The sequence below is a fragment of the Stegostoma tigrinum genome, chromosome 14, assembly GCF_030684315.1.
Source record: "Stegostoma tigrinum isolate sSteTig4 chromosome 14, sSteTig4.hap1, whole genome shotgun sequence".
Lineage (NCBI taxonomy): Eukaryota > Metazoa > Chordata > Chondrichthyes > Orectolobiformes > Stegostomatidae > Stegostoma > Stegostoma tigrinum.
The window spans coordinates 6789243-6812546 of NC_081367.1; the positions used below are offsets into that span (position 1 = coordinate 6789243).

Consider the following 23304-nt stretch of genomic DNA (forward strand, 5'->3'; position numbering starts at 1 on the left):
TAGGAGCTCAACTGCCTGTAAAACAAGATAATGGTGTTTTTATATTGCCTGGATAACAATATACAGTTTGCCTGGCTTTGTGTAGAATCACGTTGGCATTGGAAAAACAATTGTTTTTTTTGCCATTTTTAATATTTCAATGATTGCATTACACTGCTTGGAATATGGTGATTTTATGATACAACCATTTTGGAAGAGTATATCATCAAAAGAACCCCCATTAAAAATAAAATTGATCCCATCGCATTTTCTGATATGATTAAGATAGGCTAACAGTTTCTTATTTTAACCTAGGTTCATTGGATTTTAGCAGAACTTTGCAGTAATGTTTCCTCTAAGCTGCATGGCTGCACAGCCACTGCGAGGGCCTATGCATGTCAATTGTCATGCCCATGCCATTCCTAGCATTGACTTCTGGTTTCAGGAGCCTTGCTGTGCATGAATTTCAGAGGTCCATTTAGAAAAAAAGAGAGAGGGAGAGTAGCTTGACAGTCATAAATTTGACTCTGATCCTTTCTTGAGCTCGGGACATTGTTTGCTTCATGTCACTTGCGTTGATCAACATTGCTGTATAAACTAAAATTAGCAATCCAGCAAAGTTATTAACTACTCAATGTCAGTGGTTGGGAAAGGTGCTAGTATAGTGTTAATGTCACTAGACTAGTAATCCAACATCCCAGACTAATGATCTGAAAGGGATTCAATTCCAGTCATGGCAACTGGTGGAATTTAGCTTTAATTGATAAATTCTGTAATTAATAGCTGGTAACAGTCTTAAGCCAATTTATTCATCTATGTGGTATCAGGAAATGGATGAAGGCACTGGATACTGCAAAGACTATGGAACATGACAACATTCTGGCAGTAATGCTGATGTGCTCCAGAACTAGCTGCGCCACAACATTGGCATCTACTGGACAATATCGAAATTTGCACAGGTATGTCCTGTATACATAAAGCAGGACAAATCTATTCGGGCCAATCATTGCCCTATCAATCTACACTTTATCAACAAAGTGATGGAGGGTATTGTTGACAGTGCTAGCAAAAATTATTTGCACAACAATAACCCACTCACTGATGCGCCTCAAATTAAGCTCTGCCACAGATCACGACACCTGACCTCATTACAGCCTTAGTTCAAGCACGTACAGAAGAGCCAAAGTTGAGGTGAGAGTAACTGCCGTTAGCATGAAAGTAACGTTTTATTCAGTGTGGCATTAAGAAGCCATAGCAAGACTGAAATTGATGGGAATCGGAGAAAACTTGTCACTGGTTGTTCCACAACCTACCATAAAAAAGGATGTTTGTGCATGTTGGAGGTCAGCCTCAGGATATTACTGTAGGAGTTCTTCAGTGTTCTAGGTCCAGCCATCTTCAGCTTCTTCAATGATCTTCCCTCCATCATAAGGTCAGAACTAGGAGCCTTCATAGATGATCATAGAACCTGTTCAGAGTCGAAGTAGGCCATTTAGTCCATCAAATCCACACCTGCCCTCTGAATAGCGTCCCACCCAGACCCACCACACTACCCTATCCTTGTAACCCTGTATTTGCATGTTAAACGCACCTAGCTTACACATTCCTGAACACTCCGGGGAATTTAACATGGCCAGTCCACCTGCCCTGCACATCTTTGGACTGTGGGAGGAAACCACATCACCTGAAGGAAACATATGCAGACACAGGGAGAATGTGCAGACTCCACACATAGTTGCCCGAGGGTGGGATTGAACCCTGGTCCTTGGCACTGTGAGGCAGCAGTGCTAACCTCTGAGCCACCCTACCACCCATGTTAAACACCATTCATGACTTAGGTACTAAAGGAGTCCATAACCATATGCAGTAACACCCAGACAATATTTAGGCTCACGTCAATAAGTGTCAAGTAAAGTTCATGCCACACAAAGCCAAGGATTGACCATTTCAAGCAAGAGATAATCTACCTGTCTCCTCTTGAGATTTAATAGCATTCATTTTTGAATCCGTCATTTGAATTAGATTTATTGTCCTGCGTATTCAAGTTACAGAAGAACATAAATACAATGAAAAGTGTGCAATGTCTCCAACACATGGCACCATCTTGGGTACAAAGTACCTAGGTACAAATCTTAGATACAAAAAATAGAGAAAATAAAGAGAAAAGTTATTAGCAACTTACAAAATGTCCCATCTGATGCCTGGGTCAGGCAGGTCTGTAATTGGCTGTGGTAGCCTTTGCTAATAGACCAATCAACCTGGTTTATTAATAGGATCTGGGGAGGTTGGACTGATTTATAAAAGTTGGAAACTTTTCTATCAATTTCAGATGACTTTGCCAAGCAAAAGCCCTCTAAATTAGGTTCATCTTGACTAGACAACAGAGGGAAGCTATATTTTTCAAGACACCAGCATGGTTTTTTTGTGCGTCATTGCAGGCTAGGGTGATTTAGTATGGTTTCTCGCTCTGAAAAACCATATTTCTTCATAATCAGACAAACAAAAACTCCCAGTTGCTTGGTATGGAGGCTTTTGCTTATGGGGATAGTTCTTCCAGTGTGTTGGAGAGTCAATGATGGAACTTCAAAGACAACAGACCATGTAAGCAGAACAAGTTAAATTTTCTGAAAGGAGTTCTAAGCAAAATTATTGATAACTTTCACATGGATATTGGATAAATTTTTCGGGGAGAATCAGAACTCAACTGCTGAGAAAGAAAAGAGTGAGTTTGAATGGATAACTTTTTTAAGAGTGGTTAAAGACTTGTTGGCTGAATGGCCTCTTCCTGTGCTGTAAGATCATAGGTATGATATATCGAAGCCACTAAAATAATTTCAGATATTTAATTCAAGATCTTGAAACATGGAGTAACTGCTTTTTATTCTTTCATGGGTTGTGGACATCATTGGCTAGACCAGCATTTGACACTCATTGCCTTGAAGAGATACTGGTGAGCTGTCTTGAATTGCTACAGTTTGTTTGGTCTTGATTCACTCACACTGTTATTAGAGAAGTGAGTGGTACCAAGAAGCACTTGGTACGTTTTTATAGTACAGAAAGAGGAAGAATGTTTGACATTGAATTATGGGGCGATAATAAAGTGAGTTTCTTTATCATGGTTAGTATTGAGCTTTCTGAATATTGTTGAAGTAGCACTCATCCAGGTGACTGAATTTGTGCCTGATAGAAGGTGAGATGGCAGTGGCAAGTTACCCATCTCAGAATGCTCCCCCTGCTGTCATACAAATTCTGCGGTTTCACGAAAATTGTGGGCCACTGGTAAACTCTAGGCTGTTGATGGTGGGGTTTAGTGATGAAAATGCTGTTTAATAATCAAGAATCCGGTGGTAAAATTTTCTCTCGTTGGAGATGGTCATTCCCTAGCATTTGAGGTACATATGTTACTTTCCATTTAGCCCAAGACTGCATATTGTTCAGATCTTGCTGCACCATAAAATCCCTACAGTATGGAAACAGGCCCTTTAGCCCATCAAGTCAACACCGACCCTCAGAGCATCCCACCCAGACCCGTCCCCCAATAACCCACCAAATCTGTGTTCCTGAAATTATGGACAATTTAGCATGGCCAATCCACCTAACCAGCATATCTTTGGACTGTGGGACGAAACCCACGCAGACAAGGGGAGAATGTGCAAACTCCACACAGACAGTCACCTGAGGGTGGAAGCAAACCCAGGTCCCTGGCATGGTGAGACAGCAGTGCTAACCACTGAGCCAATGTGCTGCAAAGCCGTTTGGCCGTTTCCCTACCTTTGGCATTACAAATAAGACTCAATACTGCATTTATTAACCAACATCCCACTTCTGACTTTTTAATGGAGGGAAGGAAGATCGTTGAAGCAGCTGAATGTAGTTGCACTGAGGACATTACCCTGAAGGACATATTGGGGTTCTTGTGGCACAGTAGTATACCTCCCTCTAAGCCGGGAGGCCTGGGCTCAAGACCCACCTGTTCCAGAGGCAAGTCGTAACCCCTCTGAACAGTTTGACTAGAAGAGGTATAAAATGGAATAAAGCAAATTACCCTGAAGAACGTGAGACTGTTATGGTGCAGTCATAGTGCCGCCACCTATGAACCAGGATTTCCAGATCCAAGCCCCACCTGCTCCAGAGACGTGTGACAAGATCTCTAAACCAGTTGATTTGAAAATATTTACCCTGGAGAACTTGTGTTGCAGCGTACTAGGGCTGAGATGATTGTCCCAGCCAGGAAAATGTTTCCTCCAATTGCCATTGATTTCGGTTTTACCTGGATTCCTTTTGTCCATAGCTGGATCAGGGCTGTAATGAGGTATGGAGCTAAGTCATTCTGGCGGAACCCAGATCGATCATGAAGCAAACTGTTGGTTAATAGTTTCCATGCCACTTAATTTATTTAGTGCCTCATGTGCAGGAGAGTGAGTACTTTGCAAAATTGAGGAAGCAATGCGTACTAGATATTGGGAGAAAGAGCAGAGGCCGAGATGGAGTACTGAAGGAACAGTCTTAGTGAAAGGCTATGAAAGGGAGGCAGGGGTCAAGGTGAGTGAAGAATTTCAGTGGGCAAGAACATATTGACCAAACAGGAAGCTGCTGATGGGTACAAAGAGCATCCTGATGTTAGAGGAGCAGTCAAGGTGTTTTGAGACACAAAATATGAAATTCACATCAAGAAATTGTCTGCATCGTAGAACATCATTCATTTGTTGCCTGTACTTTGTTTTCTAAGGCAATAGTTCATGAAAGAATGGGAGTTTTTACTTTTTCTACAAATGTGAGCTGCATTAAAAACGAATCGATAAAATACCTTGAGCAATTCCAAGTTCTCAAAGCATGCAGATACCAGTCCAGTAGCGTGAATGGCATCGTTATTTTTGTCTGTCAAAGGAATCTAAAGAGTAATGAGTAAGTAAATTATAAATGATCATAGTGCAGGACTTAAAGAAAATATTTCAAAATACTGTCAGGATGTATAATCAGAAAGCTGAAAATACTTAGAATACTTCTATTTCAGTGCAATGCACTATCATTTAATATTGTCAGTGAATTCAAGTCTAACACACAGTATTAAGTATTTTTTTTCCTTTTCACCTCTCTTCTCACCATTTTCCCCGACAACTCCAATTTATTTTCCAGGTCAAAAGCTAGTTGAGTGGCGCAACTTGGATGTGAATTCGTTCTTAGAACAGGTGACGGGCTTTTTGACAGAGCACGGTCTGTTGGATGGACTTTCCTGTAGCCCACCAAAGAAACGTCTGCGTTCGGTAAGTATAGAGATGCACAAATGGTGCGTGGATTGTCAATACTGTATGTAAGGTACTTAAATTTGGGGCGGCACAGTGGCTCAGTGGTTAGCACTGTAGGCTCGCAGCACCCGGGACCCAGATTCAATTCCAGCCTTGGGCAACTGTCTGTGTCAAGTTTGCATATTCACCCCATGTCTGCGTGGGTTTCCTCCGGGTGCTCCAGTTTCCTCCCACAGTCCAAAGATGTCCAGGTTAGGTGGATCGGCCACGCTAAATTGCCCGTAGTGTTCAGGGATGTGTGGGTTATAGGGGAATGGGTCTGGCTGGGATGCTTCAAAGGGCAGTGTGGACTTGTTGGGCCAAAGGGCCTGTTTCCACACTAGGGAATCTAATCTCATTGAAATTTGCTGACACCAAGATTGGTATGAAAGTAAGTTGTCATGAGGTGGACAAAAGTCTGCAAAGGAATTTAGAAAAGTTAAATTGAATATAACGTGGAAAAATGTGAAATGTGTCCACTTTGGGAGGAAGAATGGAAAAGCAATATACTAATTAAATGAAGAGATTGCAGACTTGGAGACACTATCAGGTCTAGGTGTCCTGATACATGAACCATAACGTGTTAGCATGCACGTTGTGCAATTGTTTGGGAAGGCAAATGGAATGTAGTGTATTGCAGGGGGAATGGAAGAGTAGGGAAGTTTAACTGCAGAGTATTAGGTGCAGTTCTGGTCTCCTTATTTGTGAAAGGGATATAAGTGCATTGGAAGTAGTTAAGAAAAAGTTCATTTGACTCATTTCTGGGTTCAGATGTTTATCTTATGAAGAAAGATTGGGCTTTACTTATTGGAGTTTAGAAGAATATGAGGTGATCTTGTTGAAACGCATAAGATCCTGAATAAACTTGATAGGACAGTGCCATGAGGATGTTTCCTCTTGTTGGGGAATCTAAAATCGAGGGTCACAGTTTTGAGAATAAAGGGCTTTCAGTTTTAAGACAGAAGTGAGGCGAGATTCTTACCTCCTGTCTGTGGAATTCTCTTTCCAAGAAAGCGCACAGCGATAGGTTATTGGATTTATTTAAGGCAATGTTAGGTTTTTCATAGACAAGGGAGTTGAGGATCATGGGGACCAGATAGGAAAGTGGTGTTGAGAAGGCGACGAGATTAGTCATGTTCATATCGAATGATGGAGCAAGTTCGAAAGACCAATACTTCTATCCTTTAGCCCAGTAACTTGAGGGCTGATGGGAACAGGAGCACCTGTGTTTCAGAATATTGGGGGGTGTGGGGGGAGTAATTTTTCTTTTCAGCAGTTTCAATGATTTAATCCATTGTATGACGTTTGCTCTTAAAAACCTCTTACTCAGCTGCTGACAAGACAATTTTATTGCTCATCTGTTTCACCTGATCATTTAGGAGAGTTTAATTGATGCCAGTGAGGATAGCCAACTAGAAGCAGCAATCAAGGCATCTCTACAAGAGACACACTATGAGTCCTCTAGTCCAGAAAACGAAGATCAGTCAGATGAGGAGTCAGAAGCAGAAGCATTCTCAGACAGTGAAGGGTTCATCTCAATCAATGGATCGGATGAAGAAAGGGAAGAAGAAAGTAATACGAAAAAGAAATTGTCACCTCGCAAGGATGTGAGCTGTAAACAATCACGCATAGAACTAACTGAAAGGACTGAGACAGGGAAGAGCACTGGTTTGGAATTTTCCTACAAGGACATGTCTGACAAAATTCAATCAGGGGAAGATGCAGAAACTTCAACAAAGCAGCAGGAGATAAACACAGCAGAGTATTTTGATACCAGTGGTAAGGACATTTTACCGCTCTTCCATAAAATATTTGCATGCGCGTGTGTGTGTTAGAGCTGTGTTCCTGAATACTTTATATGAATGTGAGTTTGCTCGCTGAGCTGGAAGGTTCGTTTTCAGACGTTTCTTACAGGAAATGACACCACCATCCCAAGGAAACCTAAACAGATAAATACAAAGTAGGACATAACACCAGCGCTTCACTGGAGGCTCGCTGATGATGTTACCTAGAATGGTGATGAAACATCTGAAAACTAACCTTCCAGTTCAGCGAGCAAACTCACATCCAGAAACTCAACCTGAGCTACAAATCTTCTCAAAACTCACTTTATATGAAAAAATTTTAAGTGAAGTGTTGATTTCTATGGAAATTGATCCTTAAAAAAGGGAGTTGGGTTCTGATGGATCTTCCTTAGAAAAAAAGAAACATTATACCTGTACCTTCTGAATTGAATTGAAATACCTTAAATATCTTAAATGCCTAACTCCTGCGTTGGTAAATGAAATCATTGTTAAAATGAGATATTTTTCTTTTGTACTTTCAAAATTTAAAGTCCTACTAACTGTGCCTTCTGCAATGGACCCTCTGGGAGTGGATCTTTGGTACTGTTGCTAGAGATCAGCACCGGGGCCTTTACATACTGTGCTGTGGGCTGCTTTCTAGGGCCATTGTGTGCTCCTAGCAGTCTCTGTCATGCTGACCAGTGTCACAAGTTTCTGGGTTCAGATTCTGGCTGCTGGGGAAGCGCAGAGGAGCTGCTGGGTTTTATCCAGGCTTGAGTGGGTTGAGAGAAAGTGAGGGATAGGGTTTGCTGTGAGGAGCAGCCCCAGATGCACGAGGAAGAAACTGCTCCAAAATGGAACCACTGTGGTCAAGTAAGGTCCTATAATGCAGTCCCACAAACAATTTTCATACAAATCTTGCAATGTTCCAAGAGATTTCTTGGCCAAATAAGGTAGCATTAGTAAAGCGAAATAACCCTAGAAGGGGTGACATTCAACACACATTCCTTATAAACATGCACATGCCCAAGTTAATAAACGTCATATGCGCGCATTGGGGATCAGAGCAACCTTTGAAGATTCCCACAAATAATTTAGTTCTTATATTGAAGTAAAGTGATCTGTACCTTGTAAAATTGGATACCTAATTTTATATGCTGTCAAAATCACATATAGGTCAAGGTAACTTTGATAAAAGTTTGAAAACTCTAATATATTAAACTTTTCAGTATTGTGCTTTACAGCACAAGGACAATACCTGTGTGAAATGAGTTAGAGGCTTTCAAGAGATCAGCATTGTTAATCATTGCATTACTACCCAGGCATACAGCACTGGGGACCTGTCTCATTCTGACAATTAGATCTTTGGAGTGAGATCATGAGGTGGACTCCAAGGGGTATGTTAGCAAGTCCCCAAGTTTGTACGAACACTGGAGGCTGAAATTGTAGAATAGAGGGACAGATTCTGGGATCTAGCCATTTGTGGTCTAAGGGCATTGGGGAGAGAGTTCTCATAGTATGGAAATATTATTGGCAGTGTTGGGATCAAGGACAAGTGACAATGTGATGCTAGGTTTGTGAGCTTTAAGAGGAACTTTGTCATATTCATTCAGAGGATTAAGGCTTTACTGTTTTGGCTAGCATTCAGTGCCCATCCCTAGAGATGGTGATGGTGAGTTGTCATCTTGAACAGAAAGGTCATTGAACCTACAAAACTACCCTGAGGAGCAAAGAGGGCTTAAAGGGTGCATTGGCAGTGTGCCCCCCCCCCCCCGTTCTCTCCACCCCCCCCCCCCCAACCCCCCAACCAACCCAAGCCAAGACATCTGGCTTTAAGTCTCACCTGCACCAGAGGTATGTAATAACATCTCTGAACAAATTGATTAGAAAATATCTACCATGCGTAACTCCTCCAATGCCCTGGAGCTGAGATAAATGACCTCCAACAACCACAGCACCTTCCTTTGCGTTAGATCTGACTTCATCTAGTGGAGAGTCTTCACTTGATCCTCATTGATGGTAGTTTTGCTAGAGTTCCTTGATATCACACTGTCAAAAGTGGCCCTTTCTACTCTCTAAGGCACACTGATGAATTCATTTTCCTTTGCTGTCCAGCTTCAGCTGACATTTAAATGCTTCTAAAGCAAGGAAGTGCAGATGTTCTGCTCAAAGTTAAAAGATGAAAACCACAAGTTCAGCTATTTTGTTCAGGCATATTCAAAAATTTCCATAAGCAAGCAAAGAGAACCTTGTTTGCTTAAGTATGAGATCGAAGAGTTTCAGGGCAGAGAAGATTACAAAGGGGTTGCAGTGGGCGTGAGATCCACTGAGGTCCCGATCTGAAACGTCAACTTTCCTGCTCCTCTGATGCTGCCTGGTCTGCTGTGTTTCTCCAGCTCCACACTGTGTTATGTTTGACTCCAGCTTCTGTGATTCTTGCTATCTCAAAGAGAACTTTGTTTTTAATTAATTTGTTCATGGAACGTGGGTGTGGCTGGCTAGGCCAACATTTATTGCCCATCCCAGAGGGCAGTTATGAATCAACCATATTGCCGTGAATCTGGAATCACATGTAGGCCAGACCAGGTAAGGAAAGTCATTTGCTTTCTTAAAGGGCATTTGTGAACCACATGCATTTTTAAATTACAATGGACACTGGATCCAAAATTGACATCAGGCTAGCTTTTAATTCCAGATTTCTTTTCACCAAATTCAGATTCCACTACCTGCCAGGGTATGCTTTGAACCTGTGTCCCCAGAACATTTGCCTGGGGTTCTGGGTTATAAATCTGGTGACATTACCACTGCACTACCATCTCCTTAAGTTCATTGTCTAAGAATTCTTACTAAAACTCCATAAGCAATGTCTCTGAAGCAGTTTTTAAACAGGGTGTATATTTGCCAATGTGATGCCCACATCCCATGGATGAATTTTAAAAAAAACTTGGATTTAAAAATAGTTACTGTCTCTTCTGCATATCAACAACAAATTCACAATAATAGCTGCTACTATTCATGCCTCTGTTAGGCTGTTATCTTTGTGGAGTTCATAACAAGCAACAAGAACAGATAGTCATTTAGGCTGTTTTAGTCTGCTTTGCCATTCACAAAGATCAGGTCCGAACTGAATGTGGCTTTCACTTCATGTTCTTACCCGTTACCCTTAACCTTGAATTCCTTTGTAGATCAAAACAATCTGCCTAATTCAGCCTTGAATATGCTCACTGACACAGTTTTTGTTGCCCTTTGAGATTAAGAATTGCAAAAATTACTGAGCATCAGGGAGAAAATCCTTCTCTCCATCTTAAATGGGAGATTCTGTATTTTGAAACTCTGGTGTCTAGTTCTGGATTACGCCATAAGGTGAAACTTCCTCTCAGCATCTACCATGTCAGCCCGTTTCAGAATTTTCAATGTTTCAATAAAATTACCTCTTATTCTTCTAAACTCCAATAAGTATAAATCATTCCCCATAAGACAAACCCTTTTATCCCAGGCATCAACCTAGTTATTTTTCTTTGAACTACCTCCAAAGCAAGTATATGCCTTAAATAAGGATGTCTAAACTGTATATGCAGTATTCTGGGTGTGGTTTCACCAGTGTCCTGTACATTTGTACCAAGACTTTGGTGCTTTTACACTCCATCACCTTAGCAATAAAGCAATACAAATTCATCCCAAAACAGGTCCCAGTTTTTAAGAATTCAAACTTTAAAGCCTTAGAGGCAAGAAAATCTCAAGTCCTCTCAATGTACAAATACACTCTCTTTTTGAAATCCTGTTCACAACTGTTAGAAAATTCTGCAAACTGCAAATGCTTGTAGCATGTGGTTGAAAACTTGTCAAAACTGTTGAGGTAGAATTGTTCAATTGAAGCTTAAGATAGACTGACATGGAATTAGATGTAGTAATGAAGGTATAAAGTATACAATATATCATAATGGATAAATTGCTATTGTGAAACCTGTAATGCTTCAAAATTCTTCTTGTTTAAACCTTTTATTTTGGACAATTACTGAAGGGAAAGAAATACATGAAAACTTCTCAGTATTTTGAGTGATTTTTGGAATTTGTGATTTTTAAATGAGCAGTGGCACAGTAATTTTATATAAAAGACAACAGGAAGTGGCATAATGGACAGAAGGTGTCAATCAATGTCAGAAAATATCAGGAAAAGTTCAAATACTATTTGAAGTTAAACAGGAGATGATATCAATGTATGTGCTGCCATTTGGTATCAAAGTTTTGTCCAGAGCACAATTTCAGTGTAATTTCTAAATTATAGAACATAACTTTATTGGAATTTATAGATGCCTGGATGCATCAGATAGCACAGTGAAAGAATTGTTGACTTTTATTTTGGAAAAACAAATTGAATTATAATATTTTATAACTTTGATAAAATCTGTTTGTTTCATTCTCTTAATTTTCCTCAACTGTTTATTTGTGGTCTTAATTTTACAAGTCAGGTACAGACTTGCTGTCAAAAAACCGTCTCTACAAACGAAATCTCCTGGGTGATAAAAGAAACCAGGATTATGCAGATATTGAAAAGAAGGCCAAATGGTTCTGTGGATGAGCTGAATGAACTTGCTCCTTTGTGATTGACTGCAGATTGGCCACCCTGCCTGCCAGATCTTCCTAGTGCACAATCTAGAGCTGGACAAAATAATAGCCAAAATGGGAACATTGACATTCCATAAAATAAGGGTGGTACAAAAACAACACTGGAGAGTCCCTGCCTTTATTCGTTATAATCATCTTTGCAAGAGCCATGACTTGTCTTTCTGCAAATGATGCAGCTTTGAGACACTGATCTTTTCGATAGTGAATTGATCGCATCTAAAAGCAGTGCACATTATTCAGTTAATTGATTTTAATATGGAACTGAAAAGAATATTTGAACAAGTTCCCAGTGTCTCTCAAACAGTGAATTAGGTGTCATTAACATTATTAGGGTTTTTGTTCATATGCTATATCAAATGAAAGTTGTTGCAGTAGAGGCATTTCCAGACTCTCTTTTTTTGCTGTGGTCTCCATGTTAGTGTTTCAAAATAGAGATGTCTGGAAAAAGGCATTTGATGCCCTTGCAATTACATCTACCATAATAAAGCTAGCTGAAACATGAGCCAAGCATCAAGTTTCATTGGTAATTGCTCCTATTGTCATAGATTCCCTTTATGGTTTGTGACACACAGAAATGAGATGATTGGAGGTTGGGTTTAATATCATAAGAATGTCCTTTTTATGTAATACAGAAAACAATTGTAGTTAGACCAGTTATTGTGACATTTTAACACGAAACTGTCTTGTTGGACTGAAACTTGCTAAATATTGTCAACACAACCTTAGCGTCAGTCGCTCATATTTTAGTAAAGAATGAAACATTTTCCCCAGTGTCCTTCAGTTGCATCTGAGAAAATTATTTAGTCAGGACCAGCCAGTAGGATCTAAAATTCACCATTCTAGGTGATAAGTCATACATTTCTAAAATTAAACTTTGATACTTTCATGTTTACAGTAAACTTTATTCCAGATGAAACAGCTACTGAAATGGCTGATGCTTCAGTTCTCTCTCCGTTAGGGGGCCTTGTTTAACTAGTTATGCTTGAGAATGGTAGATTGTTTGAACCAGGCTTCAAAAAGGTCTGCCCTTTTGAACCTTTATCATTCTGTAGACTATGACACATTGTTTGCAACATGACATACTCTTTGTAGTTTGGCAAATACGCAAAAACTTTTCAAAAGCTTTATAGGAAAATTACATCTCATTAAGCAATGCCTGGCCCAAACCAGATAGCACTGTGAAAGAATTCTTGATCTTTAATTTGAAAAACAAATTGAATTACAATATATTGTGGCCGAGGAAAATGCTGTTTAATCTTAATTTTCCCCAGATTTTTTGTGATCTTAATCTGTGATCCTGTCAATATTACATGTCTGTCCATCTGTTTACGTATCGCTCCAAATCATGAAATACAATAGTCCATATAGTATGGGTTGGTGAATTGGTTGATGAGCTTGTTTATGAAAATGAGCTTGCGTTAAGCATTGGGACAAAATCTGCTGAGCGCTTGAGTCAAAATAAGGACAATGGATCTTTCCTCTGTGTTCTACAGAATGGTGTAGATCAGTCCGGCTGTCTAGACTGTTGTAAGCTTCTGAGCCTGTTTTCCATTTCTTGGCTTTCTCACCACCTTCTTTATAAGACCATATGAAATAGGAACAGGAGTAGCAATTCAATATGATTGTGTCTGATCTGAGATTTTGTCGTGTCAACTTTACTGTGTTTTCCCCGAGTACTCTTTCCCCACCACCCCCACCACCACCCCGATCAAGAATCAATCCATTTCAACTTTAACTTTACAGAAGGATTCTGCCCCTACTGCTCTGTGTGGAATGGAGTCCCAAAGAATGCACAGTTCTCAGAGAGCAATTCCTCTTCATCTCAGTCTTAAATTGGTGCCCCTTTATTCTGAGATGTGCCCTCTGATCCTAGACTCTGTCATGAGGGGAAGCAACCTCTCAGCACTTACCTGGTTAAGCCCCTTAAGAATTCTTTACATTTCAACAAGATAGCCTCTCATTCTTCTAAATTCCACAGTGAGTTGAGTCCAAACCTGCTTAGCCTTTGCTCAAGAGACGGACCCTCCATACCAGGGGTCATCCTACTGAACCTTCTCTTAACTACCTCCAATATCTTTCCTTAAATAAGGGCACCAAAACCGCCCACAATACTCCAGATGTGTCTCACCATCACCTCGTACACTTGCACAAGACTTCCCTACACTTTTATACTTCAACCTCCTTGAAATAAGGGCCAATATTCCATTAGCCTTCCTGATTACCTGCTGCACCTGTGTGCTAGCTTTTCTGTGTTTTATGTTCAAGTATCCCTGAGTCCCTTTGTGTTTCTGCTTTCTACAGTTTTTCTCCATTTTAAATAAAATGAGCAACGTTGTATTTTTCCCTCATTATACTCCGTTTGCCACTTAACCTATCAATGTCTCTCTCGAAACTGTATATCACTCACAACTTGCTTTTCTGCTAATTTGTATTGTTGCAAATTTGGCTGTAGTATGTTTGCTTCCTTCCTCAAAACACTTTTTAATTAGACAACTATTATGAATACTAGAGATTAAATAGATTGAGTGTTTGTGAATGTTGGAACTAATTGTACTGATCAAAGATTGAACAACTCTAAAGGGCTACGGGGAGAGTGCGGGTAAGTGGAGTTGAAATGCCCATCAGCCATGATTAAATGGTGGAGTGGACTCGGTGGGGCGAATGGCCTTACTTCCACCCCTATGTCTTATGGTCTTAACTCTGAATGCTTTTTGGTGGCCCTCTTGCAATCATTAATTTCTGGCTGCATGACTCATAAGCTGGTGTCACTTTAAACTATGTGGTTCCGGTCCCTCCACATTGTGCCACCAGACCTGATTACAGATAGATGATGAATCTAGAGTCTTCAATCCACAATTTGTATGCACTGCACTGCATTGCAAAATTATTACGCAAAGAGCTTGCCTATATCCTCTTGCACATCCTTAGGAAAAGCTCCAAAGCAATTCATAACCAATGAATTAGTATTCAAGTATAGATGTTGCTTCATGGCAATCAATAGCTACAGGATACCACGTCTACCAATGAGATTTTGATGAATGAATCCATTTTAATTTTGTTAACTTTGTCATTGGAAGACCCCCTCCTCCTCTCTCTTTTTTGGGCAGTATTTGGGATCTTTACACACCTGGCAGGCAAACCCCAGTTTTAAAGTCTTATCAAAAACTTGGAATCAGTCACAACCACACCATTGCTTGTGAGTCCAGCATATATCAGATCTAATTTAATATTTGTGATTCACGAAAGGGTTATATATGCAAAACAAATCTATTAAAAGATCTGAATAATTGCTAAATTTATGTTGAATCTTGGTTGGACCACACTTGAGATATTGTATATAGTACTGGTGATCAGTTTAGCTAAAGGATATTGAGGCACTGGAAAGAGTGGAAAAAAAGACTTGAGAAAATGAATATATGAATAATGACAAGTAACACCTTTTTAACCCATCCTGCCTGACCCACATATTGCAGTACCTTGTGTATTATTATATTATTCACTATCATTCCTAGCATCAGATGGTCTCTGGGCAGCGACAGAAGTAGAAAATAACTCAGGCCATTTTGGAGTATAATCTCATTTATCCTCAGTCTAGTAGATAACACTGGTTTTGAATTCTGTGAAGTATCTATATTTTGTAAGAGATTATCTTTGACCCAGCCGTAAAGAGTTACAGCACTGTAGGAGCTCAGTGGACTAATGTCCATTATATAAGGTGGCAGTTATAGAAGTATTTTCTGGTTAAAGAACAGCTATTTAATATCGAATCTGGATTGTGCACAAGCTGAAGATGGAACATTTGGTCTTTCTAATATTTTAATTGTAATAGATTCTGTTTGAGTTGACAATTTATCAGTTTTGATTAGACCACCCCTGAATTCAGCACCATTTTAAGGTGTAGAGTTCCAATATTTTAAATTTATTTTGATAACCATGATGCTTTATAATGGGAATAAGTCTGGTAGTCCTTACCTATACCTTTTCAGTATCACCACCACTTGAGAACTCCAAATCCACCCAACACTTTCTCTGCTCCAAACCTCTCATTAATGTTTCACAGTATTGTTCATTTAGCTTTTATAGATGTATGCACTAGAGTGCTGACATACATTTTTCCATTTTCAGTAATGATTTTTCCTGAAGGATGTGCACATATGGAGGCTCTCCACGTACATGATCCAACACTATTCCAAGTTGTACATCATTTTCCAATCATGAGCCATTGTCCAACGCTTTGAGTTGCCTGAATCTGCTGAGCATCATTTACAGTCCTAAAGCATTCAGATTTTCAGATCATCTGCAAATTTCTGATTGCCTGCAATGCTACTTCCAGATGCTAAATAAAAGTATTAAAAAGCAACTGTTCCATACCAATTTTTGAGGGACATCTATAGCCACAGAGGGTGTTTCCACAAGTGGGAAGAAAAGGCAAAGTTAAAGGTTGTTGATATCAGATAGCAAGAAATCAAATGGGGAATTCAAGAAAAACTTCATTGTGTTGGGGCTGAGAATGTGAAATTTGCTGCTACTGGGAATGGTGTAGATGAATTTAGGAGCTAAGCAGATGAGGGAGAATAGAGTGGTATGCAGACTAAGTTACATGAGGAAAATAGAAGCTTGAGTATGACATGAATGCAAGTATGAACAGATTCAGCTGAATAGCCAATTTTGGTTTTGCGTAACTTCAGTAATATCGCTGGCTGTAGGTAAATTACAATGTTCAGTGTAATTGTTGAAATGGAAGAAAAGAGAAACATACTTGTGGTCAGCAGCTAACAGAAGTAAAATCTTGACAGATAAAAACTCTACGGTGTTGATCCTGCTTTAGTTTTTTTGGGTAGATTATAGAATAATAAAATGATATAGCACCAAAAGAAATTGTTGAGAGCCCCACCGCCCCATGATGGCGCTGGGTCATTAAGAGGTCTCCCTGGAAAAGGAATCTCTCTCTTTATGTGACTCGCATATGCAGTATTTTTTTTCAATATTCATAGAATGTGGGCATCACTGGCTAGCTCAGCATTTATTGCTCATCTCTAATTAGCCAATGGGCAGTTAAGAGCAGATTACAAAGCAGTGGGTTTTGAGTCACATGCAGACCAGACCAGGTGAGAATGACAGATTTCTTTCCCTGAAAGGCATTAGTTAACTTGATCTTTTTTCGCAGCAAACATCAATGGTTATAATTTCCAGTAGACTAGTTTCTAATTTCAGATCCTTATTAAATTCGGATTTTGCTGTCTGCCCTGGTGGGATTTAAGTGCAAGTCCTCAGAATATTAGCCTGCGTGTCTGGATTGCTAGTCCAGTGACATTATCACTGCTTTGCTTCTGGAAAAAGTGTACTGCAACTGAGGAGAAAAGGACCTCATCTGTGTCTGTAAAACAGTTATAGGATTCTCCCGAACTGCTGAGCTGGACTCCAAGCGGTTCACAATGAATAATCCCTAGTAAACAAATGACACCCCAAGCAAAAACATCATCATTCATTCCTTAATACTATGTGGATGAAAATAATTGCAAAGATATTTGATACCCCCAAATTAATGCCCCACTTTAACTGCATTAACTATACCGCTGTTGGCCTCTGAAGATGTCTTAAATTAACTTGCCTTTTTGGCAGCAGATCTCTGTGCAGTTTCACTTGCTAAACATTTTTGTAATTTTCCTTTTTCTTGAAGTTTGCAGTGGTTTACAAAACAATCCAGATTTGGAAGGAGTGGATTAAAGGTTCTCTGTTGACGTTTAGGTCTCCTCCTGTCCCTGTTCCCAAATACACTTAGGACTCCTGGAAGGAATTGGTTGGTAAACCTTCCTGTTGGCTAACAGGAATCACATAACAACTGAGCTAGCACTGTACTGACTGGCGTGTGGCAGGAATATAATGCCATTTTATGTTATTGTCTTAAAACAGGACCAAAGGCAAGTCTGATGCTGCGATATCCAAATGGACAAAGGGAACAGATTGCACTCCCAGCTCAAGCAAAACTACTGGTCAGTAATAACTTTGCCTATTTCCTGGGCTTGTGGCAATGTAGGAGAATGTCATTCAGTACTCGTAACTGGACCAGCAACATCATAATGACTCGATCAACCATTCTGATCTACTGCAGCTGTAGATCTTAACTGTGGGGAGCTGAAGGGCTCTAACCTCAGATAATTTGGAGGAAATGTGATGACCTAGTCATAAGCCCATCTTATCATGAATGTATTGAAGCATCTTGTGGAGACCAGCTACTACATCTATTTCTGTCTGCTTATTTGAAATTACACTGGGTCTAAAATTGCAAGTTTCCTCAGTTGTACTGTAATGTTGAATCAGAAGAGAGCATTTCCCTATGTATCCATTCTGCATATGTAAGTAAAACATTCAGTATTGAAACCAGGGGAGTCCCTGCAGCATTACCCAGGATTCTCATCAAGCCAGAATGTTGGATGAACAAACTGTCCATTCTATGAGCTCTTGAAATGCAAACCAACACCCAACTGGACAGTTATTGACAAACTTAGCTGTGCCTCTGGAGACCTTTTACCAGCTCATAGAGCCATAGAGATGTACAGCATGGAAACAAGCCCTTCGGTCCAACTCATTCATGCTGACCAGATATCCTAAATTATCCCTCTAAACCCTTCCTATTCATATACCCATCCATATGCCTTTTAAATGTTGTAATTGTACCAGCCTCCACCACTTCCTGTGGTAGCTCATTCTACTGGCCCCTGTGTAATAAAGTGCCCCTCTGGTCCCTTTTAAATCTTTTCTCTCTCAGCTTAAACTTGTACCCAATAGTTTGGATTCCCCTACCCTGGGGAAAAGACTTTCACCATTCACCTATCCTGCCCCTCTTCATTTTATAAGGTCACCCGTCAGCATCTGACACTCCAGGGAAAATAGCCCCAACCTATTCTCCCTATAACTCAAACCCTCCAATACAGCAGATGTTGGAGTCCCAGGCAATGCATTGTGGAGTTGGAGGAAAACCGCAGGTCAAGCAGCATCAGAGGAGCAGGAAAGTCGCCATTTCAGGTTTATGCCTTTCATTAGGACTCCTGATGGGCGTTTCACCTGCTGTACACTGTATTGATTCAAACCCTCCAATCCTGCTAACATCCTTGTAAATCTTTTCTGAACCCTTTCGAGCTTCACAGCATCTTTTTATATAGCAGGGAGACCAGAATTGCATGCAGTATTCCAAAAGTGGCCTAACCTATGTCCTGTAGAGCCACAGCATGACCTTCCAACTCCTATTTGGTGCACTGACCAATAAAGGGAATGTACCAAATGCCACCTACATTACCCTGTCTACTTGCAACTCCAATTTTAAGGAACTATGAACGTGCGCTCCAAGGTCGTCTCATTCGGCAACTCTTCCCAGGACCTTACCATTAAGTGTATAGGTCATGCCTTGATTTGCCTTTCCAAAATGTAGCATCTCTCATTTGTCTAATTAAACTCCACCTGTCACTTCTCGGCCCATTGACCCATCTGATCAAGATCCTGTTATAGTCTGAGGTAACCTGCTTGGCTGTCCATTGCACTACCAATTTTGGTGTCATCCGCAAATTTACTAACCATACCTCCTATGTTCACATTCCAAATCATTTATATAAATGACAAAAAGCAGTGGACCCAGCAGCGATCTTTGCGTTGCACCACTGGTGACAGGCCTCCAGTCTGAAAAGTGACTCTCCTCCAGCACCCTCTGTCTCCTACATTCGAGCCAGTTCTGTATCCATTTGAATGATATTAGGGTACCAGTTCAACAGTTTTAGACCCAACTTGCCTCCCCCGTTTAGTTTCCCTTTTCTTTGCAGATTTTTGCTTTAACTGGTTTTTCTGAAGTTTTTGTTGTTGGACAGCAGTTCTTCATTCTTACTATTCACATCTCCTGTGGATGTACCTTTTATTTTTGTCTGTGCCATATATGTGATCAACAATATGAGTTGCTTTAGAGTGAAAGCAAAATACTACAGGTGCTGAAGATCTGAAATAAATGCAGAATAAACACAAAGTCAGCGGGTCAAGCAGCATCTATGGAGAGAGAAACAGAGTTAATGTTTCAAACCAATATGACTCCTTTGGACCATGACTATGAAAGTTGCGCAGTTGCTATGTTGTTGATTACTGTGGCTTGGACATCAACATATGTTTGACCATTAAGTTACTAGACAGCAGACACTGATGCAGTAACTATCTTCTACACTGTATTGCCTGCTAACACATGCTGGGGAAGGAGGCCTGCTAGATGTCCTTTAAGGTTGACACCAGGTTCATTGTGAGGTAGAATTCAAGATTAACTGCAGCACAACATTGCCATTTATGAGATTGAGGTTCATTGTCAAACTGTATTGTGGAGATAGCTATATAGCTCCTGTGTAAGGTTGTTATCTGTAACACTAATCAATGTCTTTCCTTGTTTTTCTCCCAGGCACTGGTAAAACATATCCAGTCGAAGGGATATCCAAATGAGCGGTTTGAGCTGGTTACCAACTTCCCACGCAGAAAGCTTTCCCATTTGGACTATGAAACCACACTGCAGGAAGCTGGGCTGTGCCCACAGGAAACTGTCTTTGTTCAGGAGAGAAATTAACTTGGGAGTGCAAAAAATTTTATACAAATATTGGAAGACCTGGGCCTGTTGGAAACGGTGATAACCTGATTTCAGCCTGAACAAAGGAAAGTATGTATTTTCACATTTTACTGGGACCTTTTGAGGCCACTGACCCATGAAGATATTTTGAGATCCACACTCATTTCTTAATGCTTTTTGATTCCCAAAAGAAGAACCCTTTTTACTGGACCAGAGAACACTGAATGTGATTTTTTTTTTGTTAATAAATGCCCATCATTCTAAGCTTGAGCTGTTACCTTTGACTGTGTCAAGCAATAGTACTGTTTGTTTTATACAATATCTGGCCTTGGCAACGCTCGTGTGTTGCTGTAACCAAAATTCCCAAGAGCACTGCTCTTGGTTAACACCAAGAGGAAGCATTCCCCCACCAAGGCCAGACAACAACACCAAACACTGGGGAAACCGGAAATGGAATAAGACCAACTGTCGTCTGAAAAGATTTGACTTTGTCTCTTGGTAGTGTTACTTATTTAGGCTGTAAGTATGTGGTAGGAATTTGCTGTTGTCAGTATGATGTATCTTCAATTGCCCTAATGCCATCAGACAACCCAAATTACAGGCCTGCGTTTGAAATTCCTGAGCCATGAGATGGGTGGGAAAATTTACAACATTGTCGGGTGTTAGCTTGGTGGATCTGATAATAGAAGTGAAAAGCCCTTGATTTTCCTTCAGTCTGGAAGACACAAGGGCTACTGTGAAGTAATTGTTTCAATAAGTTAAGCACACCATTCCAAGAAGGTCAAGGTAGTTCCTGAACTGAACAAACTCTTTAGGGAACCCCAAGACAAATTGGGCCACTTAGCAGAAGAAATGAGTCATATCCACACTCCATTGAAACCCCTGCCGTCAAACTAAAGAAGTGATATATTTAAGTTCTTTCATAATAGGATTGGATCTACAGAATTCTGCACTGCTTATCATTTGATGCAGTGTTGAGAACTAAGTGAATGACACTAGATTTAAAGCCATTTTGAGGAATTCTGCGCAGTTTCTGAATTTCTTTACGATCCTGCTCATCATTCTAGTATATATGATGGTAACGGTTTAAGAGATTAAATGAGCTATCCTTGACAGTAAGCTGGGGTAGATCGTACATGGGAACAGGGCATGGTTTGAGATCTGTTTGAGCCGCTGATTGTAGCAAATGAGGGAGGTGGAGGTTGTGGGGCTGGGTGATGGTAGGGTTGGAGTAACAGGAGGTTGAAGTACAGTTCCTGGCTTGAGAGTTCCCCAGCAGTACAAAACATGGAGGAATTTTCCACCACAATGAGGGAGGGGTATGGAGTAGAGTGTACTACATTGGGATTGAATAATACCAGTGCATCCCAAAGGGAAATGATCAATGTTTCACAGCTCAATTCAGTCTTCTCAACCAGCCTGAGAGCACTTGATGGAGGAGGGAGAGGTTTGACTTTCAGTTCATGTATCTTCTCTGACAAATTTATATTCCCATAGCCGGGGGGCCCTGGGTGCTAGTATGAGGGCTTGTCTGTTCAGCGTATGAATTACATGTGGAAGATTGTTTATCCTTCTTTTGGGGTGAGAGGAAGAGAGGATTTCTGTTTTGTTTATTAATTCACAAGTTGTGGGCATCACTGGCTAACCCATTAATGTACATCATAGTTGTCCTTGAGAAGATGGTGGTGACCTGCTTTCTTGAACCACCTGCTGTTAGGGAGGGAGCTCCAGGATTTTAGAACAGTATTTTAATCACAAGTCAGGGTGGTGTTTATATCAATGCACACCGGAGAGGAAAAGTGACGAAACACTTTGAAGAGTATTGGGAAGACAGGTAACGTTGTGAGGGGGATGTTTAAGAGAAGGCAGCTAATGATGATAATATTGGGTCAGGTAACTACAACTGAGCTCTGTGCATGAGAAGAGGAAGCATATGAACAGGAATGGCATTCTTCTGTCTTTTGTGGGCAACGAGAGCCATTTTGCGTGCTGCTATGTATAGTTGAGTGTTTCATTGGCAGTATTTTGTTTTTGTCCCAGTCAGAATTTTTAAAACCTTCATGTGGTTATCAGCCAGGAGAGTGTGGCACTGAGTATAAATTCTCGACTGGATAAACGGAGTTGTGCTGACAGTGGTCAACATTGTGGAAGGCCCAAATTAATTAAATTAGGTTGAGGAAAAATAGCCGTATTCAAGTTCACAGACAATATTTGAAAATATTTAAAATATATAAAAGATGAGCTGGTGATATTGTGATTGCACAGAAGAGATTTGAGATCTGCTCTTCATTGGATTGCAAGCTGATCTAAAAGTACGCTACTTTGCATTCTGGCCACTAATTTTTCAGACCCACTGCAACCTGGCATTTTCAGCTAAAACTGCATCAAATTAATAAGTTTGATCCTGCCCTATGAAACAAGTTATGTTGAAAGAATGCAAATCAGAGCTGTGAAAATACTGCACCAGTGAAATCCTGGACTCAGTTCTTCAGTGGAATCTCTACAAAATATTAAATCATGTCTTGTAATGTCATTACTTATTAATTTTATACTGTTTCAGTTGATTGTTCAGTTTTTTGGAGTGTGAAATAGTACCCCTGGATAGAATCTACAGGCTGGCTGGCTATGATCTTGTGATCAAACAGTCCCCACACATCTGACCAAATGAATTGGCAAACTGCTGAGTAATTTGAAGAGAAGATTGCAGGATTGCATCAACCAGTGTCACATTTTGTAAACTTCAATCAATAAAATTTATAGTTTGCTTTTTAACAGGAATTGTTACGGTGTACTTTTTAAGCAGTTTTTTTTTGAGAGAGAGCACTGTGTTGAAGATTGGATGGATTTGCGATAAAGTCGAGCTTCACTTACCATCGACTAGTTTTCAAATGGGATGTTACATTTTAAGGAGCCAATCAGTTTAAGAACATAAAAATCAGGTGCAAGAAAAAATATCAAATCTATTTAGTACACGAAATCTAATTGAACAATGTCTGTCTGGCTGTAAATTGTATGGCTAAGTTTCGTTATTCCAGATCTC

The 23304-nt window shown here is 40.2% G+C and overlaps 1 protein-coding gene across 1 annotated transcript in view; it reads left to right on the forward strand.

Moving 5' to 3' along the window:
* ubxn7 (UBX domain protein 7) overlaps positions 1–22986 on the forward strand; it is a 90963-nt gene extending 67977 nt beyond the window's left edge. The window contains exons 8-11 of the mRNA XM_048542721.2: positions 5116–5243; positions 6644–7043; positions 17588–17667; positions 20103–22986. Of these exons, the coding sequence (XP_048398678.1) occupies positions 5116–5243; positions 6644–7043; positions 17588–17667; positions 20103–20264 (770 nt within the window). The 3' untranslated portion in view covers positions 20265–22986. The remainder of the gene's footprint in view (positions 1–5115; positions 5244–6643; positions 7044–17587; positions 17668–20102) is intronic.
* Positions 22987–23304: the final 318 nt, after the last annotated feature.